The 20,508-nt window shown below is 39.1% G+C and overlaps 2 protein-coding genes across 4 annotated transcripts in view; one reads left to right on the top strand and one right to left on the bottom strand.

The window, feature by feature from the left end:
- The window catches only part of PDZK1 (PDZ domain containing 1), a 47,267-nt gene extending 36,164 nt beyond the window's left edge, over positions 1-11,103 (top strand). For all 3 annotated transcript variants that reach the window (XM_068540641.1, XM_068540640.1, XM_068540639.1), the window contains exons 5-9: positions 649-844; positions 3,174-3,370; positions 7,735-7,959; positions 8,633-8,923; positions 10,619-11,103. In XM_068540641.1, the coding sequence (XP_068396742.1) occupies positions 649-844; positions 3,174-3,370; positions 7,735-7,959; positions 8,633-8,923; positions 10,619-10,672 (963 nt within the window). In that variant the 3' untranslated portion in view covers positions 10,673-11,103. The remainder of the gene's footprint in view (positions 1-648; positions 845-3,173; positions 3,371-7,734; positions 7,960-8,632; positions 8,924-10,618) is intronic.
- Positions 11,104-11,283: 180 nt separating this feature from the next.
- The window catches only part of GPR89A (G protein-coupled receptor 89A), a 44,833-nt gene continuing 35,608 nt past the window's right edge, over positions 11,284-20,508 (bottom strand). Inside the window, exons 11-14 of the mRNA XM_068540642.1 lie at positions 15,171-15,266; positions 13,446-13,535; positions 12,083-12,148; positions 11,284-11,943 (exon numbers count right to left, since the gene is read on the bottom strand). Coding sequence (XP_068396743.1) covers positions 11,737-11,943; positions 12,083-12,148; positions 13,446-13,535; positions 15,171-15,266 — 459 coding nt within the window. The 3' untranslated portion in view covers positions 11,284-11,736. The remainder of the gene's footprint in view (positions 11,944-12,082; positions 12,149-13,445; positions 13,536-15,170; positions 15,267-20,508) is intronic.

The following is a 20,508-nucleotide window of genomic DNA, read 5'->3' as shown; positions in this document are numbered from 1 at the left end:
TCTTCGTTGCGGTGTGCGGTGGCTTCTCTTGTTGCGGAGCATGGGCTCTAGGCGCGCAGGTTTCAGTAGTTGTGGCACGTGGGCTCAGTAGTTGTGGCTTGTGGGCTCTAGAGCATGGGCTCAGTAGTTGTGGCGCACGGGCTTAGTTGCTCTGCGGCATGTGGGATCTTCCCAGACCAGGGCTCGAACACATGTCCCCTGCATTGGCAGGCAGATTCCTAACCACTGCACCACCAGGGAAGTCCGTCAGAAGTTTTCCTTTGGGGTCATATGGAACCTTGAAAATTGACCAACTTTATCTTCTCTTGGTAGAAGGATCTTTCAAAGTAGACCTTTACTTTCTTTTTCAAACTCCTTTCCTAGTCTTCACCTATGTGCCTTTCTGGGTACACAGCTTTCACTTGGGTTCAATTAGCATTTGTGTGGGTGAGGTCATACTTAAGAAGGTGAAAAACAACAACTGTATGAGGGAAGAGAGATAAATACCAGTGAGGTGGTAGAAAACAGTATTACAGCTTAAACTCAGGCCTCACATCTCATATTTCCTGTTGAATCTATAGACTGTGTGCCTTGATACAGAAACTTTCCTATTTCCCAGCATCATTCTTGGAGATTGATGTTGGTCCTCACCTGTGTATGTTGTTGCAGGTGAAGAAGTCAGGAAGCCGCATCATGTTCCTGCTGGTGGACAAGGAAACTGACAAGCACCATAGTGAGCAGAAGATAAAATTCAAGAGAGAAACAGCCAGTTTGAAACTGCTACCCCACCATCCCCGGGTTGTGGAGATGAAGAAGGGAAGCAATGGCTATGGTTTCTATCTGAGGGCAGGCCCAGAACAGAAAGGTAAGGCACTAGAAGAGCAGAAAACCTGGCAGTGTAACCATCCAATTCCTCATCCCAGTCTGACTCTAGAGTTCCATTAGGCCCCCAACCCCCCATCAGATTCATGAAGGAAGTAGTAAGAAACTAGAAAACATAGCTGGGTCAGTTTAACTCCGTGCATATGGGGGCCTGATGATGGGCATCCCTAGGTTTCCACAGCAGAATTATAAGGCAGAATTTTGGATCTGGGCAGTAGTATGCTGGTAAATTGGCTCTCTGGAAAAAAAAAAAAAAGCCCTAATTTGTAGCATGTGTTGTTTTTTGTGGTGTAAATACTCCCACCATGTCTGATTTCAAGCCACCAACATGCTGTCACAGAATGCAAAGTTGAGAAGTGTTTTCATGAGCTGGTGTGAGGCAGCTCCAACACACCCCTAGATCTGAGGCAGAGGTGTGGGTTGGGATCTGGGACTTGAAGAGAACCAGGAGTCTTTCTGGTTCCTTGTAATTCAATAAGGAAAGAACTAAGGTCCTCCTACAGAAGCTGAATACATTAAAAAAATGTAGGTTCAGGCCATGCGAACTGTTATTCACCCAGAAGTTGCTATTTTCTTTTAATCATATATTTATATTAATTTATGAAACATTAATTTGGTTCATTTAATGTAAAAACATCCTCAGGGCCCTTGAGAATATCAAGTGAATCAGACAAGAATTCTTCAGTCAAGAAGCCTCTTGTTTAGTAGAGGAGATAAGACATGTGTGTCCATAACTGAAGGTAGATGGTGAGAAGCACCTTAATACAGGGCAGATAGAATACTGTGGAAATTCAATGCTGGAGCAAGTTTTTCTCACTAAAAATGTACTGGGAGGCCTCTTAGTAAAGGCAGCACTTGAGCTCAGGCTTCGTAGTACGAATAGAATTTGGGCAAGTTGATGGAGTGGGGACAGGAAGGCCAGTCCATGAAGACAGGATTGTGTGAATAAAGCAGGAAAACACAGGCACAGTTTTATTGGCATCTAATGTGTAGCACAGAAAACCAAGTTAGAAAGGTTGGTTGGCGAGAAATAATGGACCTTTAGTGCGTGTTGAGGAGTTTGGACTTGTTTCTATAGTCAGTGGGGAGTTAAATGCTTTTTTGAACAGTGTGAGAGAGAAGAAAAATTAAGCCTACAGTGTCTCGGGGGCTTTACACATCTCAATTACTCCTAATAATTCTGCAAGAATTGCTGAAATTGAGGACTTGAAGAAGATAGGATAATTTCTATAAGGTCAAACAGTTAGTTGTGGTACAGCTAGGATCAAATTCAGGTCTGTTTAGTTCCAAAGCCCATGTTCATGCCGTTGCCCTGGGGAGTGGCTCGGTCAGACATTGCATCAGGATGAGTCTGGAGGCAGGTCTGCATTGGAGAAGGCGAGCATTAAGACAGGGAGAGCAACTGGTAAGGTGCTGTGGCAGTTTAGGGAGAATTTCAGGTAGAGGATCTAGGACTCGAGAAGAGGAGATGTATAACAATATTAAGGTAGCACTGAAGGACTTGGCTGATTAGACACGGGGAGTGGATGCTGAGGAAGAATCAGTTGCTAAGTGTCAGTGCCTGGGGAGAGGGTGCTCCCACTAACAGGTGACCAAGATGAGGGAGACGGGCCAAGATGATTTTTGGTTTGGATACATTACATTGGAGGAATCTATGGGATATCCAGTTGGAGATGTCAAGCAGCCAGCTGGAAAAGTGAAACTGGAGCTTGTTAAAACTGAATGAAGGACAAAAAAAAGTGTGAGAGATCTGGAGGCATCTGGCGAAGATAGTTTAAGTCACGAGAATAAGGCTAAAGACACATCCTTGTGGCGTGCACACACAAACACGTTCACAACTGAATTTGCCCAGCTGCTACTAAAATGCCAGCATGGGTTTCCTAGGGTCTGAATTCTTTGGTTTTGTTCATCGTTCTTCCCTTCCCCCTTTTTTCTTTACGGCAACTTCTACATAAGATGTACAGGTACAAGTATGCACACTGACTTCCTGGGGCCTTGCTGACCCTTCTTACTGCTGAGCATGCTATTTTGTTAAGATTGAATCCCAAACACTTTTAGTAACAACGTTCTTTAAAACCCTTTCATCATTAATGGCTGGGTTTGTTCTTGGAATGAGTTCTGACCAAAGAATGAGGCTGGATAGGATGTGTATAGACATCCTAGGGTGCCAGTGGGAAGGACAGGAGTTGTACTCAGCATGCCTTTTATATCTATTTTATAAGGGCCTTAGGTTCCAGCAGAAATCCCCCAGTTTGTTTTTTAGTGGTTTTTCTGATAATTTTATTAATTTTTTTTTGGTGGGGGGGGAGTAGGTCAAATCGTTAAGGACATAGATTCTGGAAGTCCAGCAGAGAAGGCTGGCTTGAAGAACAATGACCTGGTGGTTGCTGTCAACGGCAAGTCTGTGGAGTCCCTCGATCATGACAGTGTGGTGGAAATGATTAAAAAGGGTGGAGACCAGACTTCACTGTTGGTGGTAGACAAAGAGACGGAAAACATATATAAACTGGTAAGTAATACAAGGCCACATATTCATGAATTAAGGCTGGGTCCATTCAGTCATGCCCTCAAACTTTGGCTAAGTTACCACTTTGATCTTCATACTGGAAGGGGCATAAAATCATCATCAAGGCTGCATTGAAGCTCAAATTGGTAGAGATAAGAGAATGCCAAGTGATTGGTACATGAGTTTTAAGTCCTTAGATTCAAGATTTTGAAAGAATTTGCAAATATAACTGGAGAATTTCTCTTGGTGACCTGGGAAAAGCCTATGAACAATAGCCTGGAAATAAGCAGATGTAGCCCTAACTTTCCCAAATAGGGAATAATTGGATTTTAAACTATAGACCAATACATTCTATCAATCCCGTGTAAAAGCCTAGAAAGGATTATTAAACAGTTTATAAGCCCTTAGCAAGGGAGTAGAAACACAGATTCACCAAGACCAGTTGGTGTCAAACTAACCTTATTTCCTCTAATCACAACAGCTATTATCTGCACATTTTAAGGTTTTTATAACACTTTTGTCACAAGAACTGAGGTTCACTCTAGCTTAGCAGACATTTGGGGGCCTCCTAAGGCACCATCTGCCTTGCTGGGTGTTGGTCACAAAAATGGACAAAGATGAACTTGTTCTATGTGATATGCAATAATAGAAGCATCCAAAGGTGTATAAGTGATATAGAGGGAGGAATATTATGAGAGGTGGTGGTAGTACTAGCCCCCCTTTTTAGATGAAAAAAATGGAACTTAGAGAGACTAAGTGATGATTGATTGGCGAAAGTCACACAGTTTAGCAGACTGAAGCCGGTGTTGTGAATGCAGGTTTTCTTATGCCATAATCCCTCCCAGCACAACATTTTGATTAGATATTTCAAGACACTTGTCTTGATGACACTCTGCCCCTATCCAAAAAATGCAATTTAAGGTTCCATTAATTGACACTTGGCTTCTGGAGATGGTAGTGTTACTGTACTGAGTTGGTCAGACTATACCTGAAATTACCAGTAATGTAATCTTGGGTAAGTAAGTTACCCTCCCTGTGCCTGTTTCTTTCATTGTTAAGATGGGCGTAGCTACAGTGAAGGGTGGCTATGAGTGTTAAATGAGTTAATATTTAGAGCATTCAGAATAATGCCTGGCACATATAAATGTTTGTTAAATCAACATTGTGTCCAGTTCTGAGAACCTCACTTTAAGGCCAGTGTCAAGAAAGGTAACCAGGGCAGAGGTTTCGTAAGACACTACGTGAATATTTCGCTTGAATAAGCATAGACTTTGGGGAAGAAAGAACATCTTCAAGAATTTGAAAGGCTAAATGGTAACTATGTAAGGTGATGGATGTGTTAATTTAACTTGATTGTGGTAATCATTTCACAATGTGTATGTCTAGCAAATCATTATGTGTACACCTTGAATATATACAGTTTTATTTGTCAATTATACTTCATTAAAGCTGGGAAAATATATGAAGCAAAAATTGACAAAATTGAAAAGAGAAATAGTTCTACAATAATAGTTGGAGACTTCAATATCCCACTCTCAATACTGGACAGAACAACCAGACAGAAGTCAGGAACTAGAGGACTTGACCAACACAAACCAGCCAGATCTAACAGACGTACACTCTATCCAACAACAGAATCCACATTCTTCTCAAGTGCATAAGGGATATTCTCCAGAACAGACAATATGTTAGGCCACAAATTAAGTCACAATAGCCAAAAGATGTAATCAACCCAAGTGTCCACTGACAGATGAATGGATTTAAAAAATGTTATATATATATCTATATACTATCTATCTATATCTATCTATCTATATCTATCTATCATCTATCTATCTATCTAATGAATTTGGAAGGCTATTACGTGCAGGAAGTAGACTTATTTTTGAGGTGTTCTATGGGGCACAGCTTGACCAAACAGAGGAGGCACAGGGAGCTAGCTTTTGGCTTAAGGACAACTGAAGCTGCCAGGAACAACCTCTGTAGAGCAGGGAGCTCCCAGTTGGTGGAAAAAATCAAGCAGAAGTCAGAAGGTCACTGCTGTAGCTGTTGTAAAGGGAATTCTGGCAACAAGTCCTTTTCAATGCCTCCTAAACTTATGACAGCATGACTGAACTATAATTTTAATGTTTTGGTTAATATGAGGGAAATTGGACCTAAAAAGATGCTTGTTGCCATCTTCTTCCTCCCTCTTCACTACCCCCTCCACCCCAAAGTAAATTCCATAGATGGGTAGGTGGGAGGTGGTTGGATCTTTGATATATATCAGTGAATAAAACAAACACCTAAAACAGTTCCTGGCACATACTAGACACCCAAATATTTGAGTGAAGAATGAGTAAATACTCATTAAGTGTTTCATGTTACTGTCCTCTGCCTCAAGATTAGTTGCTACTGTCAGATACAGTTGATTTGCTTGTTTGGGTAGTGGCATCAGTGGTATTTTTGCATGTGATGAGTCATTTTGACAATTTTCCACATTCTATTTTATTTTTTAAATTTATTTATCTTTGGCTGCATTGGGTCTTTGTTGCTGTGCACGGGCTTTCTCTAGCTGCAGCGAGCGGGGGCTACTCTTCATTGTGGTGCACAGGCTTCTCATTGTGGTGGCTTCTCTTGTTGCAGAGCACGGGTTCTAGGCACACAGGCTTCAGTAGCTGTGGCTTGTGGGCTCCAGAAGGCAGGCTCAGTAGTTGTGGCGCATGGGCTTAGTTGCTCCACGGCATGTGGGATCTTCCCAGACCAGGGATTGAACCCATGTCCCCTGCATTGGCAGGAGGATTCTTAACCACCGTGCCACCAGGGTAGTCCCAATTTTCCACATTTTTTTTTATTATAGATTTATTTACTTATTTTTATTTTTGGTTGTGTTGGGTCTTCATTGCTGCACGTGGGCTTTCTCTAGTTGCGGCCAGCAGGGGCTACTCTTTGTTGTGGTGCGTGGGCTTCTCATTGTGGTGGCTTCTCTTGTTGCAGAGCACGGGCTCTAGGCACGTGGGCTTCAGTAGTCGTGGCACAAGGGCTCAGTAGTTGTGGTGCACGGACTTAGTTGCTCCGCAGCATGTGGGATCTTCCTGGACCAGAGCTTGAACCCGTGTCCCCTGCATTGGCAGGCAGATTCTTAACCACTGTGCCACCAGGGAAGCCCCCAATTTTCCACATTTTAAAGAGAAAGAAATGTGGGAAGATTTGCAAGTATATCATTGAAAGGTCTGAAGTTAGCTGAATTGGGTAACTAGCAGGTTCTGTGCTGGTGCTACTTTTGATGAGAAAGGAAGATGTGGTCTTGGGGTTAGTAAGACAGATGATACCAGGACCCCAAATCCAGTTTTATCCAGGTTGCTGAACAGTATGATTTGGGGCAGAGCACACGTACTCACCTTCAATTGCTTGATTTTCTACTCATTGCCTAACAAATGTCCTGGACGCTTGTGGGCAATAATTTAACTACTGATCCAAGATCTTACTATACCCAAATATACCCTTTTAATTCTCTCAACTAAAACCCACACTCAGCTAAACTCTTCATTCTGTAACACAAACCAGTCATATATTTCCTGTTCTCTGCCTCTTTTATATTTGAGACCATCACTGCCTTCTTCACATGGATGGTCTGGGAGTTGAGATGGATTAGAAGTATTTAAAGATAGTGAGGAGTCTGGCTTAACAGAAGTGTCAGCTAATGGTTACAATAATAAATAGTAAAATAAATTGAGTGCAGCAGATACAGGACTGGAGGGGGAGTGGGAGAAGCAAGTAGCAAATGATTGGAATTGACTTTTGTTATCGTATGTGATCACATGATTGCCAACCTCCTCTACCCCCTCCCCCCAACTAATTACTGCGTGTAATTCAAATAGTGATAAAAATAATGTCTCATGTTTCACTTTCTCTAATGTGTTTAAGGAGCTCTGAAGAGTTCTGAAGACCATCTTATTGAAGGGGAAGGGCCAGGTGAACCTGCTCTGCCTGAGGTACTGGGCAAGTCACTCAATGTCTATAATCTCCTAACAGGGAGATTGCCTATGGTTTGTGCAGTGACTCGCTCACTATCATGGAATCAGAATAAACTGGCAGTTCTGTTAGACTTATTTTTGGATCCTTGTACAACATCCTATACTGCTTTTATTTTATATATATTTACATTTGTTTACATGTTTACACTCATTACTCTATAACCAAGCTCAATTTTCCTTTATACCTTTTCTGTTTGGGGTAGTAGAGAAATTTTACAGCCCACAGCCAGATGTATCTGGAAGAGGAGTGGAACATGGAGGATACCTTATAAATTAAACCAGCACATTTAATAAAGTGTAACTTCTCACACTTATAATTAATGGGGTTTTTTTTCCCTTTATTTTCAAAAGGCTGGCTTTTCTCCATTACTCTACTATCAAAATCAAGAACTGCCTAATGGGTCTGTCAAGGAGGATCCAGCTCCTACTCCTGCTCCTCTGGAGGTCTCAAGCCCAGATGCTACCGAGGAAGTAGCAGATCATAAGCCTAAACTCTGCAGGCTGGTCAAAGGTGAAGATGGCTACGGCTTTCACTTAAATGCGATTCGGGGTCAGCCAGGCTCATTCGTCAAAGAGGTATGGTGATCTGGTTCCGGCAGCCCAATGAACAGTCACAATTAGGAGAGTCCCAGTTTCTCCCACTCACTGATGGCTCAGTAAAAAGGTTACATTGAAGGCTTACACTGAGGGTCTCACTTGGGTTCAAATAAATGCTGTTATGGTCTTGTACCCTTTAAGATAGGTGCTAGTACATCCTAAGCTCACATCTTTCATTTCTTAAACATCTGTTCCACCTAATTGTCTCTATAGATACTTTCAAATCAAACACTGTAAACAGAGTGAGCTGACATGACTGTAGTGACAGTCACTAATGATTCTGGGAGTGATACTTGTTTGCTTCTGTGCATTTGGCATAATGCCCCTACCCTGCAGGGACTGACAGTGAGAAGACTATCTCTACAGCTCTCAAGCTGGGAACAAAGAAGGCGGACCTATGAAATCTAATGCCTTCAACCCAGAAGACATATGATATTCAACCACTGTGACACTACTCATTTGAGTACGGAAGTTGTAGCTTTCGTAAGCAGAAAAGCAATAGAGCACCATTCTCAACTTCTCTACCTCAAGGAGAAATAATAACGTGATTAAGAATAAATTCTCAACGTCCTCATCTCTCCTCTGAAGAATAGCTAGTCTAACATTCTGTCATCTGTGTTTGGAAGTGATAACTCAGAACTTCTGCCCACAGGTACAGAAGGGTGGCCCTGCTGACCTGGCTGGGCTAGAGGATGAGGATGTCATCATTGAAGTGAATGGAGTGAACGTACTGGATGAGCCCTATGAGAAGGTGGTGGACAGAATCCAGAGCAGTGGCAAGAATGTCATACTCTTAGTCTGTGGAAAGAAGGCCTATGATTATTTCCAGGCTAAGAAAATCCCTATCGTTTCCTCCATGGCTAATCCACTGGATGACACCCCTGATCCCGAAGAAGGAACGCCGGAGGAATCAGAGCAAGACTCGCACACGGCAAAAGAACGAGTGAGTGGTGATACATTTCTTTTAGTGATCTAACTAACCGGAGTCTGGTAAAGTCCTTAATAAGTGCACCATGTGTCTACGTTTACCACAGATTTCCTAAAATACTAGAAAATTACAGTGTAAAGAGAACTAGCAAATTCATTTATCGTGGCAGAGAGGAGATGGTATAAGAACAGCAAACATCTTATTTTTCATAGCATGGAGTTTGATGGTAACTTATCAAAATTATAATGGGAACCACCAGAAGAAACGGAATCAGACTATTTATGTACAAATTCTGGATCTACCATTTATCAGCCTTGGGTAAATGGATTTATTCTCTTTGCCTCAGTTTCCCGACCTATAAAACAAGGATAATTTGTCAGATTGTTATCAGGATTATATTAATTATGACTGTTAAAGTGCTTTGAGCAGTGCCTGCTTCATAGTAAGCATGAAAATGAATGGTGGTGGTTAGTGACAGTATTGTTTTTAAAATAATTGGCAGATATTCAAGTTTTATTACTGGGGAAGAGTAAGCATTATTCCGTATGTATTTGGATTAGATAAATTCCTTGGTAAGTCTCAATTTCTTTTCACAGGTGAACTTGAGGTCCAAAAGTAAACTGACCTAAGTTCATAAAGAAAATGTATGGCAAAACCAAGACTCTAAAAGTTTTTTTAATTTTATTTATTTATTTATTTATGGCTGTGTTGGGTCTTCGTTTCTGCGCGAGGGCTTTCTCCAGCTGCAGCGAGCGGGGGCCACTCCTCACCGCGGTGCGTGGGCCTCGCGGCCTCTCTTGTTGCGGAGCACAGGCTCCAGACGCGCAGGCTCAGCAATTGTGGCTCACGGGCCCAGCCGCTCTACGGCACATAGGGATCCTCCCAGACCAGGGCTCGAACCCGTGTCCCCCGCACTAGCAGGCAGACTCCCAACCACTGCGCCATGACGGAAGCCCTAAAAGTTTTATATTCTTTCTGTTACATTATTTCTATTGATGGGTAATATAAAAAAACAAATACTCATTTTTAATGAATACATGCTGTCTTAGTCTGTTTGGGCTGCTAAACAAAATAGCATAGACTGGTTGGCTTATAAACAACAAACATTTATTTCTCACTGTTCTCGAGGCTGGGGAAGTCCAAGATCACGGCACAGACAGATTCAGTGTCTGGTGAAGGACCTCTTCCAGGTTGCAGACTGCTGACTTCTGGCCATGCCTTCACATGGAAGAAGGGGCTGCGGAGTTCTGGGAGGCCTCTTTTATAAGGGCACTAATCTCAATCATGAGAGCTCTGCCCTCATGACCTAATCACCTCCCAAAGGCCCTACCTCCTAATAACATCACCCTGGGGAACAGGATTTCAACTTACCCATTTTAGGGAGATACAGACTTGCAGACCATAGCATACACGAGAGCCATTGACCTTGTATACTAGATGTCTTTAAAAAATTCTATAATAACTCTATAGGAAGTCATTATAGTACTATGCTAACTTTATAGAAAAGAAATTATATATATATGGACATTAAGAAATGTGTTAGTGTCAAACAGCAAACTGGAAACAAAGCCAAGTATAGAATTCAGGTCACCTGGCTTCTAGTGAGTGACTCTACTCCCTGATTTAAGTCATGCAACTCTAGAATAGATCATCCATCTCCTGATGTTCACACTCTTACCACTTATAGATCCTTTGTTTTCTTTTGCACAGGCCCACAGTACAGCCTCTCATTCTTCTTCCAATTCTGAAGATACAGAGATGTGATGAGAACAAGCAATAGCTTTGGCTGATAGCTGTGTCTGGGTATTTAATAGGAATCCTTTCCTAAGGAATGAGCTACCACCGGTTTACTGTCTCTGTTAGAGAAGAACTCCTCTGGAAACCAGTTTGTCATGTGTGATTGTCTTCTGTTGTCATCTGTTTTAGGGGCGGCTACTGCAGATAGCTTATTTATGGTCAACTTAGGAAAAGTTAAGGCAGGAGCCAGATGCTTTTCATTTGATTTCTTTCAAGCTTCAACTTAACTACATTTCTCTGTATGCTGTTGTCTCTTCTGTAGGTTCCTAGAGCACCAAAGATGATTCATAAATTTGTATATGTGAGAACTGCTAATTAAAGTATCTGAACAGATAAGCCTATTAAAATTATCCTTTGTAAGAATGTTGTTGTTGCTAAAATAAATGCCATTAAAAATGCCTTTTGAGTATGCTTAAATTTTGCCTGTTAGCTGATGTAACCTTAATAGTGCTTTTGTTTTTGGTAAACTTTTTATGGTTTATGGTTTTATGGAAGGGTGGGATGCCAATTCATATTAGATCACACAAGCATAACTTTTTAACCAAGCTATCCTTGATAAAATGATGCTAAGTCCAAAGTGTTAACAACCTCTGATTTTAATGATAGTCAATCTCAAGGGAACGTCATAACCTTCTCCATGTGATCCTTGACTTGAACAGAATCTCGTGTTTGGCCCAGCTACCTTAGATCTCGCTTAGCCCAGAATTCCAGTGTATTTTCTCCCCTTAGTTTCTTGGCTCTGTCCAGTCCCACCACCCAGCATACTGCACCAGCCTCAAACCCAAACAGGGTGCTCTTGGCTGAGTACTAGCTTGAGTTACTTCTCTCTCTCATTTCTGTGATCATGAGTAGCTGATGCTACTCATGATCACAGTATCATCTGAGGAGGAAGGTGTGAGCTGGAGGTAGAATATGCTACCACAGCATTTTGTTTGTTTAAAAAATGTTAGGCCCCGGTCCCCTCCATTTTTTCCCTCTTATATCCAAATTCTGACACCACTGGCCTGTAGCAGTCTGTAATAGGCATGAGTTCAAGGTGCCATATGCTTCTCTGGTGCCTGTTTGTGGGCCAAATAGAGGAAGAGTATGCTGGAGAGAGCACTGACCAGGAAGATGACATCAAACCACCGGTGATAGAAGTTGAACTGTAGCTCTCCAAGGACTTCGGTGACTATGGTGCGGTACTCCAGAGGCATGCTCATTCGGATCAGCAGCACAGAAGAGACGAAGTACATGCCCTGTAAGTCAGATTAATCCAGAAGTCCCTTTGAATGTAGTGACAGACAAGTCCCAGGACATTGTTAAAATATTTAAAAGTATAGAACACATTTCTGGCATTTTACAGCTGTACACATAAAGCTAGTTCCTTAAACTTACCATTATCTGTGCTAATAGCAGGACAATGACATTGGAGGACTTACTGCTGGATATGGCATAAAAGAACTGTCAAGAAAGGGAGGAGAGATGAATTTATACAGTACTGCTAGATTCCTGTGTCAAAAACATTAAGTAGTACAGTTAAGATTTAATTAAAAATGTCTCTTCCATGCCGCAATCCTGTATAGAACCATTCACATGATTAAGGCTATAAATAAGATATTTAAATAGACTGCCCCAAAAGGATCCAGTTATACTTTTCCCATATGGGTAAGTTGGTGGTTTTAGGTATTATAACATGAAAGGATTCCACCTTATCAGAAACTATGTGATACATATGATTTTTTTAAAATTAATTTATTTTATTTTTTTATTTTTGGCTGCATTGGGTCTTCGTTCCTGCGTCCAGGCTTTCTCTAGTTGCGGCAGGTGGGGGCTACTCTTCGTTGCGGTGCGCGGGCTTCTCATTGCGGTGGCTTCTCTTGTTGCGGAGCACCGGCTCTAGGCGCGCAGGCTTCAGGAGTGGTGGCATGTGGGCTCAGTAGTTGTGGCTCACGGGCTCTAGAGCACAGGCTCAGTAGTTGTGGCGCACGGGCTTAGTTGCTCCACGGCATGTGGGATCTTCCCGGACCAGGGCTCGAACCCGTGTCCCCTGCATTGGCAGGCGGAGTCTCAACCACTGTGCCACCAGGGAAGCCCGATACATATGATTTTAACATTATTATAAATCATTAAAACCAATTACTCCAGACCACTCCAAGCCCTTGAAATTGTTACTAGGCTCCTGAGCTCTTCCTAAAATTGTGCTAGATGCTTGGTGATCCCTTCTCCCCTCCCAACCTCTTCTCTCCTTTCATTCAAACAATTCTTGGATTTTGAAATCCCTACCTCTTCTACCAGAGAGGATTTACCTTCCAGCTCCATGAAGCCTTCCTATGTTGATCAGAAAATAGCTGAACATTCTGCTTCCCCTACTTCCATATCCTCCTTACAAGCAACTCTCACAGTTATTCTTCTAACCTCAAATACTATCTCATTTATTCATTCCAAATACCTGCTCAGTACCTACCATGTGCCACGTTCTGTTCTAGATGCTGGTGACATATCAGTGAATGAAACAGACTGTGACCTCATTCTGTGACCTTTGGTAACTAACTGTACTTATCTGATTGGTGTACGATGCAAATACATCATCATCAACTTATGTATTAGTTTAACTTTTTCTTTATTCTGTTGTATGTCTTTTAAATATTTGCGACTGTTGTTTAAGATCTCAGAAGGCAGAAATGTTAATTAGGTAAAATCATCTCACAGTGCCACATGTAATTAAATTCGTACTTTTAAACTCTGTGATACAACCTACCTTGGTAAGAGTGATCAGCAGTCCTCTGATAGACGTGACAATGATTATTCCAACCAGAATGAAGGAAATGTGTTGGGACCAGAACTTCACCTGTCCACACGATAGGAAGGAAAAATATTTGTTAAATTTCTGTTCAGAGAGATGGGAAAGCTAAGAAGAAGCATTCTTATCACTTATGTAGCTGTGAGAGGGAACTTCATTAGCAAGTAAGTGGCAGCGAAAACATGTACAGGAAGACTGCAGTGGGTATCTTAACTAGCAGACTTAAAACTTAAGGACAGAAGAAAGCAAGTGCAATGAAGTGATGAAAATAACTCTAATAACCAGAAGAAACACAAAGCTAATAACACAGCTTCAAGTGAAAAGCATGAATTAAAAGGAAACTAAATAGCAGCCTGATAATTTTTAGTATCTGTGAATGACAGTTCTCTGATCACCCAAAAGTATAGGAAACTTTTCTTCTTATAATAAAAGAATATGTAGACATTCTCAGCTATAGTCTAGGAAATAGCTGACCTTCATCTGAATCACATGATGATACCTTTTTCTCCTCTTGGATTGCTTCAGAGTGAGAGGCAGCTGTGATACCCTGTGCTTGATTCAGGGCTGAAAAGCATCTGAGGGGGAGCTGCATTGCTAACATCTAAGAGATGTTATTCAGAATTATGAAACGTGGAGTATGTATATAGATGAGTTATAGATGGAATACATATACATACACAGCAGCTAGCCTCAAAGCACTGATAAGGGCATTTCTAAAAACTCACCCCAGTAAAAAAATTTAAAAGAGGAAAACATATGTGAAAAAAGAGTGAAGCATACTTTACCGTATAATTTATACACTAATTGAAGGAAAGATACCATGCTTCTTCACATGTAAAAGGATACACTATTGATCTATCATCAAAAAAATGTGTGCTTTGAGCTGTTTCTCAAGGACTGGAGCTCAATTTGCTCTGGTGCATTTTCATTTTATCCAGCTACCAGGGGCATGTCCAGCTGAGATGGCTGGCTGGGGGTAGCATGCAGTCTGTGGCCAGGATCGTAGCACAGCTAAATGGCACTCACAGGGACTAAGAACATGACATTGGTCTTATTATCAAAGTGCTAATCATTTAGAATCATTGGCTATATATATATATACCTGGAAAATATACTATTCTACAAATAAAGACATTAAACTTAAATTGGGACAAGAGTGTGTTTAGTAACAGTGGTATTATAAAACACATAGAAAGATGATTAAAAAAACCTTTGTGCACAGGTGACAGTTAACATTTTTAGCTCAAAACCCACATGAATTAATTGATACAGATAATTTTTTATAGCAGAAATCATTTCAGTTCTAACACGAAAACACTAATTAGTATTTAATTTTCTACCAGAGGAATCAAAGGTGAGTTATATTTGAAGATGTCATCAAGTATCACAGAGAGAAGTATTTGAATATTTGTTACGGAGAAGGTGGTGAGTGGTAGCTGCTACAGAGAAGAAGAGGAGGAACTACAGAAATAATCACTATCCATGACAATAATAATTTCCAGTCGTTACTTATGGATTTATGCCCTTTACGAATTTGCCATATGAATATGCCAAAATATAGAGTGAGAAGAATGAAAGCAGAAGCAAGTACCTAGAATAAGGAGTTAGAATCTAAAGAATTGTAATTTAGAGCAGATAAAATAGAAAGAAACATACAAACAAGGATTTTGATATAACTCTTACATCAAATTGGATCCCCAGATAATTCACAGTGATCTCAATGCCTCTTGTGACTGGATCAGTTTTCCCAACTCGGTCAAAAACGATATTAATGGTTGCCTGCAGAGACACAGACCTTTACATTAGAGTATCTCAATAATCACCATTTTAAAAAATGATTCAAAATAATGAATTAATCACCAAATGTACCTTACAGGTGGATATTCCTAAAAATGCAATTCTACTCTCAATCTAAATCATGTATAAGAAATCTATTTTGGCTATTCACACATAGGCAAACAAAAGTCCCTATCTACACTATCTTTCTTTTCTGTAGAGTATAAAGGGGAATAAGGCTATGACATATACAACTTAATTTAATAGGATCCAGAAAGGAAACATTTTGGTAGACGAACTCAGGGTAAGAGAATCAAGGAATTCCAGGGTCATTCCCTGTGGTTATTTTCTGACAGCTCTAATAGTAATCACTAAAACAACAAAAAGAGAGTTATAGCTGACAAGCCAACAAAGAAGATCAAATGGAATTATGAAAAATACCCAATTAATCCAAAAGAAGGAAGAAAAAAAGGAAAAAGGGGAAAAAAGAACACATGAGATGAATAAAAACATACAGCAACATGGTTGTTTTAAACTCAACCATATCAATAATCACATTAAATATAAATGGTCTAAACCAGGGGTTGGCAGACTCTGCCACTGTCATATAACTGTAGCTACAGACAATATGTAGATAAATGGGCTTGGCTGTGTTCCAATAAAACTTTTAAAATAAAAGCAGGTGGTGGCTGGATTTGGCCTGTGGGCTACAGATGGCCGACTCCTGGTCCAAATATGACAATTAAATGGCAGAGACCATCAGATTAGATAAAAAAGCAAGTTGCGGGGCTTCCCTGGTGGTGCAGTGGTTAAGAATCCCCCTGCCAATGCAGGAGACATGGGTTCGAGCCCTGGTCCAGGAAGATCCCACATGCCGTGGAGCAACTAAGCCCATGTGCCACAACTACTGAAGCCTGCGCTCTAGAGCCCGTGAGTCACAACTACTGAGCCCGTGTGCCACAACTACTGAAGCCCGTGTGCCTAGAGCCCGTGCTCTGCAACAAGAGAAGCCACCGCAATGAGAAGCCTGCACACTGCAATGAAGAGTAGCCCCCGGTTGCCGCAACTAGAGAAAGCCCACATGCAGCAACGGAGACCCAACGCAGCCAAAAATAAATAAATAAATAATAAATAAATAAATTTTAAAAAAAGCAAGTTGCTTACAAGAAACCCACTTTATTTTAATTTTTTTTCAATATATCCAGGTTTTAATTTTTTTTTCACACACACACACACTGTATTTTATTTTTACAAGAGATAAATAGACTGACACCAAGCATTGTAAATGGATGACCACAACAAAAGCAACAATGATTGCAATTACCAAACACAAAACACACTCATGCTATGTCATAATATTGACATTCAGTCCAGTAATCCTCCACTGTAACAGCTCCTTTACTTTGCAGTGAAAATTGATTTGTATATTCTTTGCCTCTGAGTCCTTGAAGAAACCCACTTTAAATATAAAGATACAAATAGGTTAAAAGTAAAAGTATGGAAAAAGATATATTATGTTAACACTAATCAAAAGAAAGCTGGAATGTCTATATTAATATCAGACAAAGTAGATTTCATAGTAAAAAATAAAAGGGTCATTTCATAAGAATAAAAGAATCATTTCAACAAGGGGCACATAATGACCCTACATGACATACATGAAGCAAAAAAATGATAGAATTTTAAAAAAGGCAAATCCACAACAATAGGCGGAAATTTCAACACCCCTCTCTCAGTAATTAAGTAGTCAGAAAATCAGTAAGGGTACAGAAAACTTTAACAATACTATCAACCAACTTGACTTAATTGACACTTGCAAGCCATTCCACTCAACAGGAGTAGAATACACATTCTATTCAAGTGTACATAGAACATCAACCATGGTTAACCATATTCTGGGTCAGAAAACAACTCTCAATAAATTTAAAAAGATTCAAAGTATATTCGCAGATCACATGAAATTAAATTAGAAAGCAATTACAGAAAGATATTCAGATGATCCCCAAATATTTTATGACATACTTCTAACCCACAAGTCAAAGAAGAAATCAAAAAGGAAATCAGAAAGTATTTTGAACTGAATGAAAATAAAAATAAACATATCAAAAAAGTTGCATTTTGTGAGATGCAACTAAAATAGTGCTTAGCAAGAAATTTATAGCATTAAGACACCTATATTAAAAAAAAGGTTTCAAACCAATGATCTTAGCTTCCACTTTAAGAAATTAGAAAAAGAAGACCCCCAAAAAGCAGAAGAGAAATAGTAGTGGAAACCAGAAAAACAACAGAGAAAAATCAATTAACACAGATGCTGGTTCTTTGAAAAGTTCAATAAGATTGATAAACTTCTATCAAGACTGATCAGAAAAAAAGAGAAAAGACACACATTATCAATATCAAGAATTAGAGAGATATCAATTCACATCCACTAAAATTATTATAATTAAAAAAGATAGATAATAAGTGTCGGAGAGGATGTGGAGAAATTGCAACCATCACACATTGCTGGCAGAAATGTAAATTGGTACAGATGCTTTGGAAAACAGCCTGGTAAGTTGGGTAGTTTATTAGAAGGTTAAACATATAGTTAGCATATAACCCAGCAATTCTACCCCTACAGGTATATACCTAAGAGAAATGAAACATCTGTCCACATAAAAACTTATACGTGAATGCTCACAATAGCATTATTTACAGTGGCCAAAAAGTGGAGACAACTCATATGTCCATCAACTGATGAGTGGATAATTTAAATTAATGTGGTATATCCATATAATGAAATATTACTCAGTCATAAAAAGGAATGAAGTAGTGATAGAGGCTACAACATAGATGAACATTGAAAACATTATGTGAAGAAGCCAATCACAAAAGACCACATTGTATGATTCCATTTACATGAAATGTCCAGAATAGGGAAATTTATAGAGACAGAAAGTATCAATAGATTAGTGGCTGCCTGAGGCTGGGGGAGAAATAGGGAATGACTGCTAGTGAGTATGGGATTTCCTTTTGGTGTGATAAAAATTGTGTTGATGGTTACACACTTTCTGAATATTACAAACCACTGAATTGTACACTAAATGGGTGAATTGTATTGCATGTGAATTATATCTCAATAAAGCTGTTACATAAAAAGAGAATAAGAGGTGACATCATTACAGATTTTATAAATCTTAAAAGGATAATAAGAGAATACTATGAACAATCTTATGCCAATAAATTTGACAACTTCAATAAAAATGGATAAATTCTTTGTAAGACACAAGTACAAAAGTTCACTGAAGAAGAAATAGATAACCCTGAATAAACTTTATAAATATTAAAGAAATTATATTTGTAGCTAAAAAATCTCTCTGCAAAGAAAACTCCAGGTCTAGATGGCCGATGAAATCCACCAAACATTTAAGAAAGAAATAATAACAATTCCACGCAAACTCTTCTGCTAATTAGAAGAGAAAGAAATACTTCTCAACTTATTCTCTAAGGTTAGACACCTAAACCAAACAAAGACATTAACAAGAAAACTACATTCTGGTATTCCTCAGAAACACAGATGCAAAAATTCTTAACAAAATTTTAGTAAATTAAATCTAAAAAATATAAAAAGGATAATACATCATGGCCAAGTAAAGTTTACTGCAGGAATGCAAGGTCAGTTTAATATTCAAAAATTAATGTAATTCACTATATTAGCAGACTAAAAAAGAAAAACCATATGATCATCTCAATAGATGCAGAAAAGCATCTGACAAAATCACACATGCTTTCATGATTAAAAACACTCAAGGGAAAAAAAAAAAAACACTCAAGAAACTATGAATAAGAGAAAATTCCTCAGCCTGATAAAGGGCACCTAGGAAAAACCGACAGCTAACATCATACTTAATGGTGTAAGACTGGATGCTTTCCCCCTAAGATCAGGAACAAGATCAGGATGACTGCTCTATTTAACTCTGTAACTGGAGGCTTTGGTCAGTGCAGTAAGGCTGGGGGAGGAGGAGAAGAAGAAAGGTAGGATGGAATTGTTTACGTAGAAAAATCCTATGAAATTTATAAAAAGCTTCTAGAAATAATAAGGGAGTTTAGCAAGGTTGCAGAATATAAGATCAATATACAAGAATCAATTGTATATCTATATACTAGTAACACTTGGAAATTAAAATTATAAAAACATTTTCATTTATAATAGCATCAAAAAATTAAATACTTAAGAGATAAATCTGATGAAAAGTTTTGTACACTAAAAACTATAAAACACTGTTGAGAGAAACTAAAGAAGATCTAAATAAATGAAGAGTTGTACCATGCTCATGAATTGGAAAACTCATTGATCAAGACAGTGTGGTATGGGCAGAAGTAAATATATAAGATACATATAAATCTCAATAGAAAAAAAGAGAGTACAGAAACAGACCCACACACATATGCTCAATCAGTTTTTGACAAAATTGCAAAATCACCTCAATGGAGAAAGGATACTCTTTTCAACAAATGGTGCTAGAAAAATTGGCTATCTATATGAAAAAAATGAACTTGGATTCATACTCCAATATCATATTAGAAAATTAACTCAAGATCATAGACCTAAATGTAAAACCTAAAACTATAAAATTTCTAGAAGAAAACATATGAAAAAAATCTTTGTGAAAAATCTTTAGACAAAGATTTCTTAGATACAACACCAAAAGCATAATCCATAGTAGGAAAAAAAAAGATAAATTGGACTTCATCAAAATGAAGAATTTCTGGTTTTAGAAAGATACTGCTAAGAGAATGAAAAGCCAAGCCACTGACTGGGAGAAAATATCTGAAAATCACATATTTGATAAAAGGCTTCCAGACTATATTGAAAAATTCTCAAACCCAATAAAAAGAAAACAACCTAATTAAAAAAATGGCAAAAAATTTGAATAGATACATTGCCAGAGAGGATATACAGGTGGCAAAAAGGCACATAAAAAGTTGTTCAACATCATTAGACATTAGGAAAATGCAAATTAAAATGATTCAATACCACCTCATACCTATTAAAACATCTAAGATTAAAAAGACTGACTACACAATGTTGGTGAGGATGTGGAATAACTGAAACTCTCAAACACTGCAGGTGGGAATATAAAATGGTGCAACCTCTTTGGAAAAAGTTTGGCTGTTTCTTCAAAAGTCAAACATACATCTGCCATATGATCCAGCCATTCTATACTTAAGTGCTTTCTCCCAAGAGAAAAGAGAGCGTATGTTC

This window comes from Eschrichtius robustus, chromosome 3 (assembly GCF_028021215.1).
Source record: "Eschrichtius robustus isolate mEscRob2 chromosome 3, mEscRob2.pri, whole genome shotgun sequence".
NCBI lineage: Eukaryota > Metazoa > Chordata > Mammalia > Artiodactyla > Eschrichtiidae > Eschrichtius > Eschrichtius robustus.
This window is presented reverse-complemented; position numbering and strand designations above follow the sequence as displayed.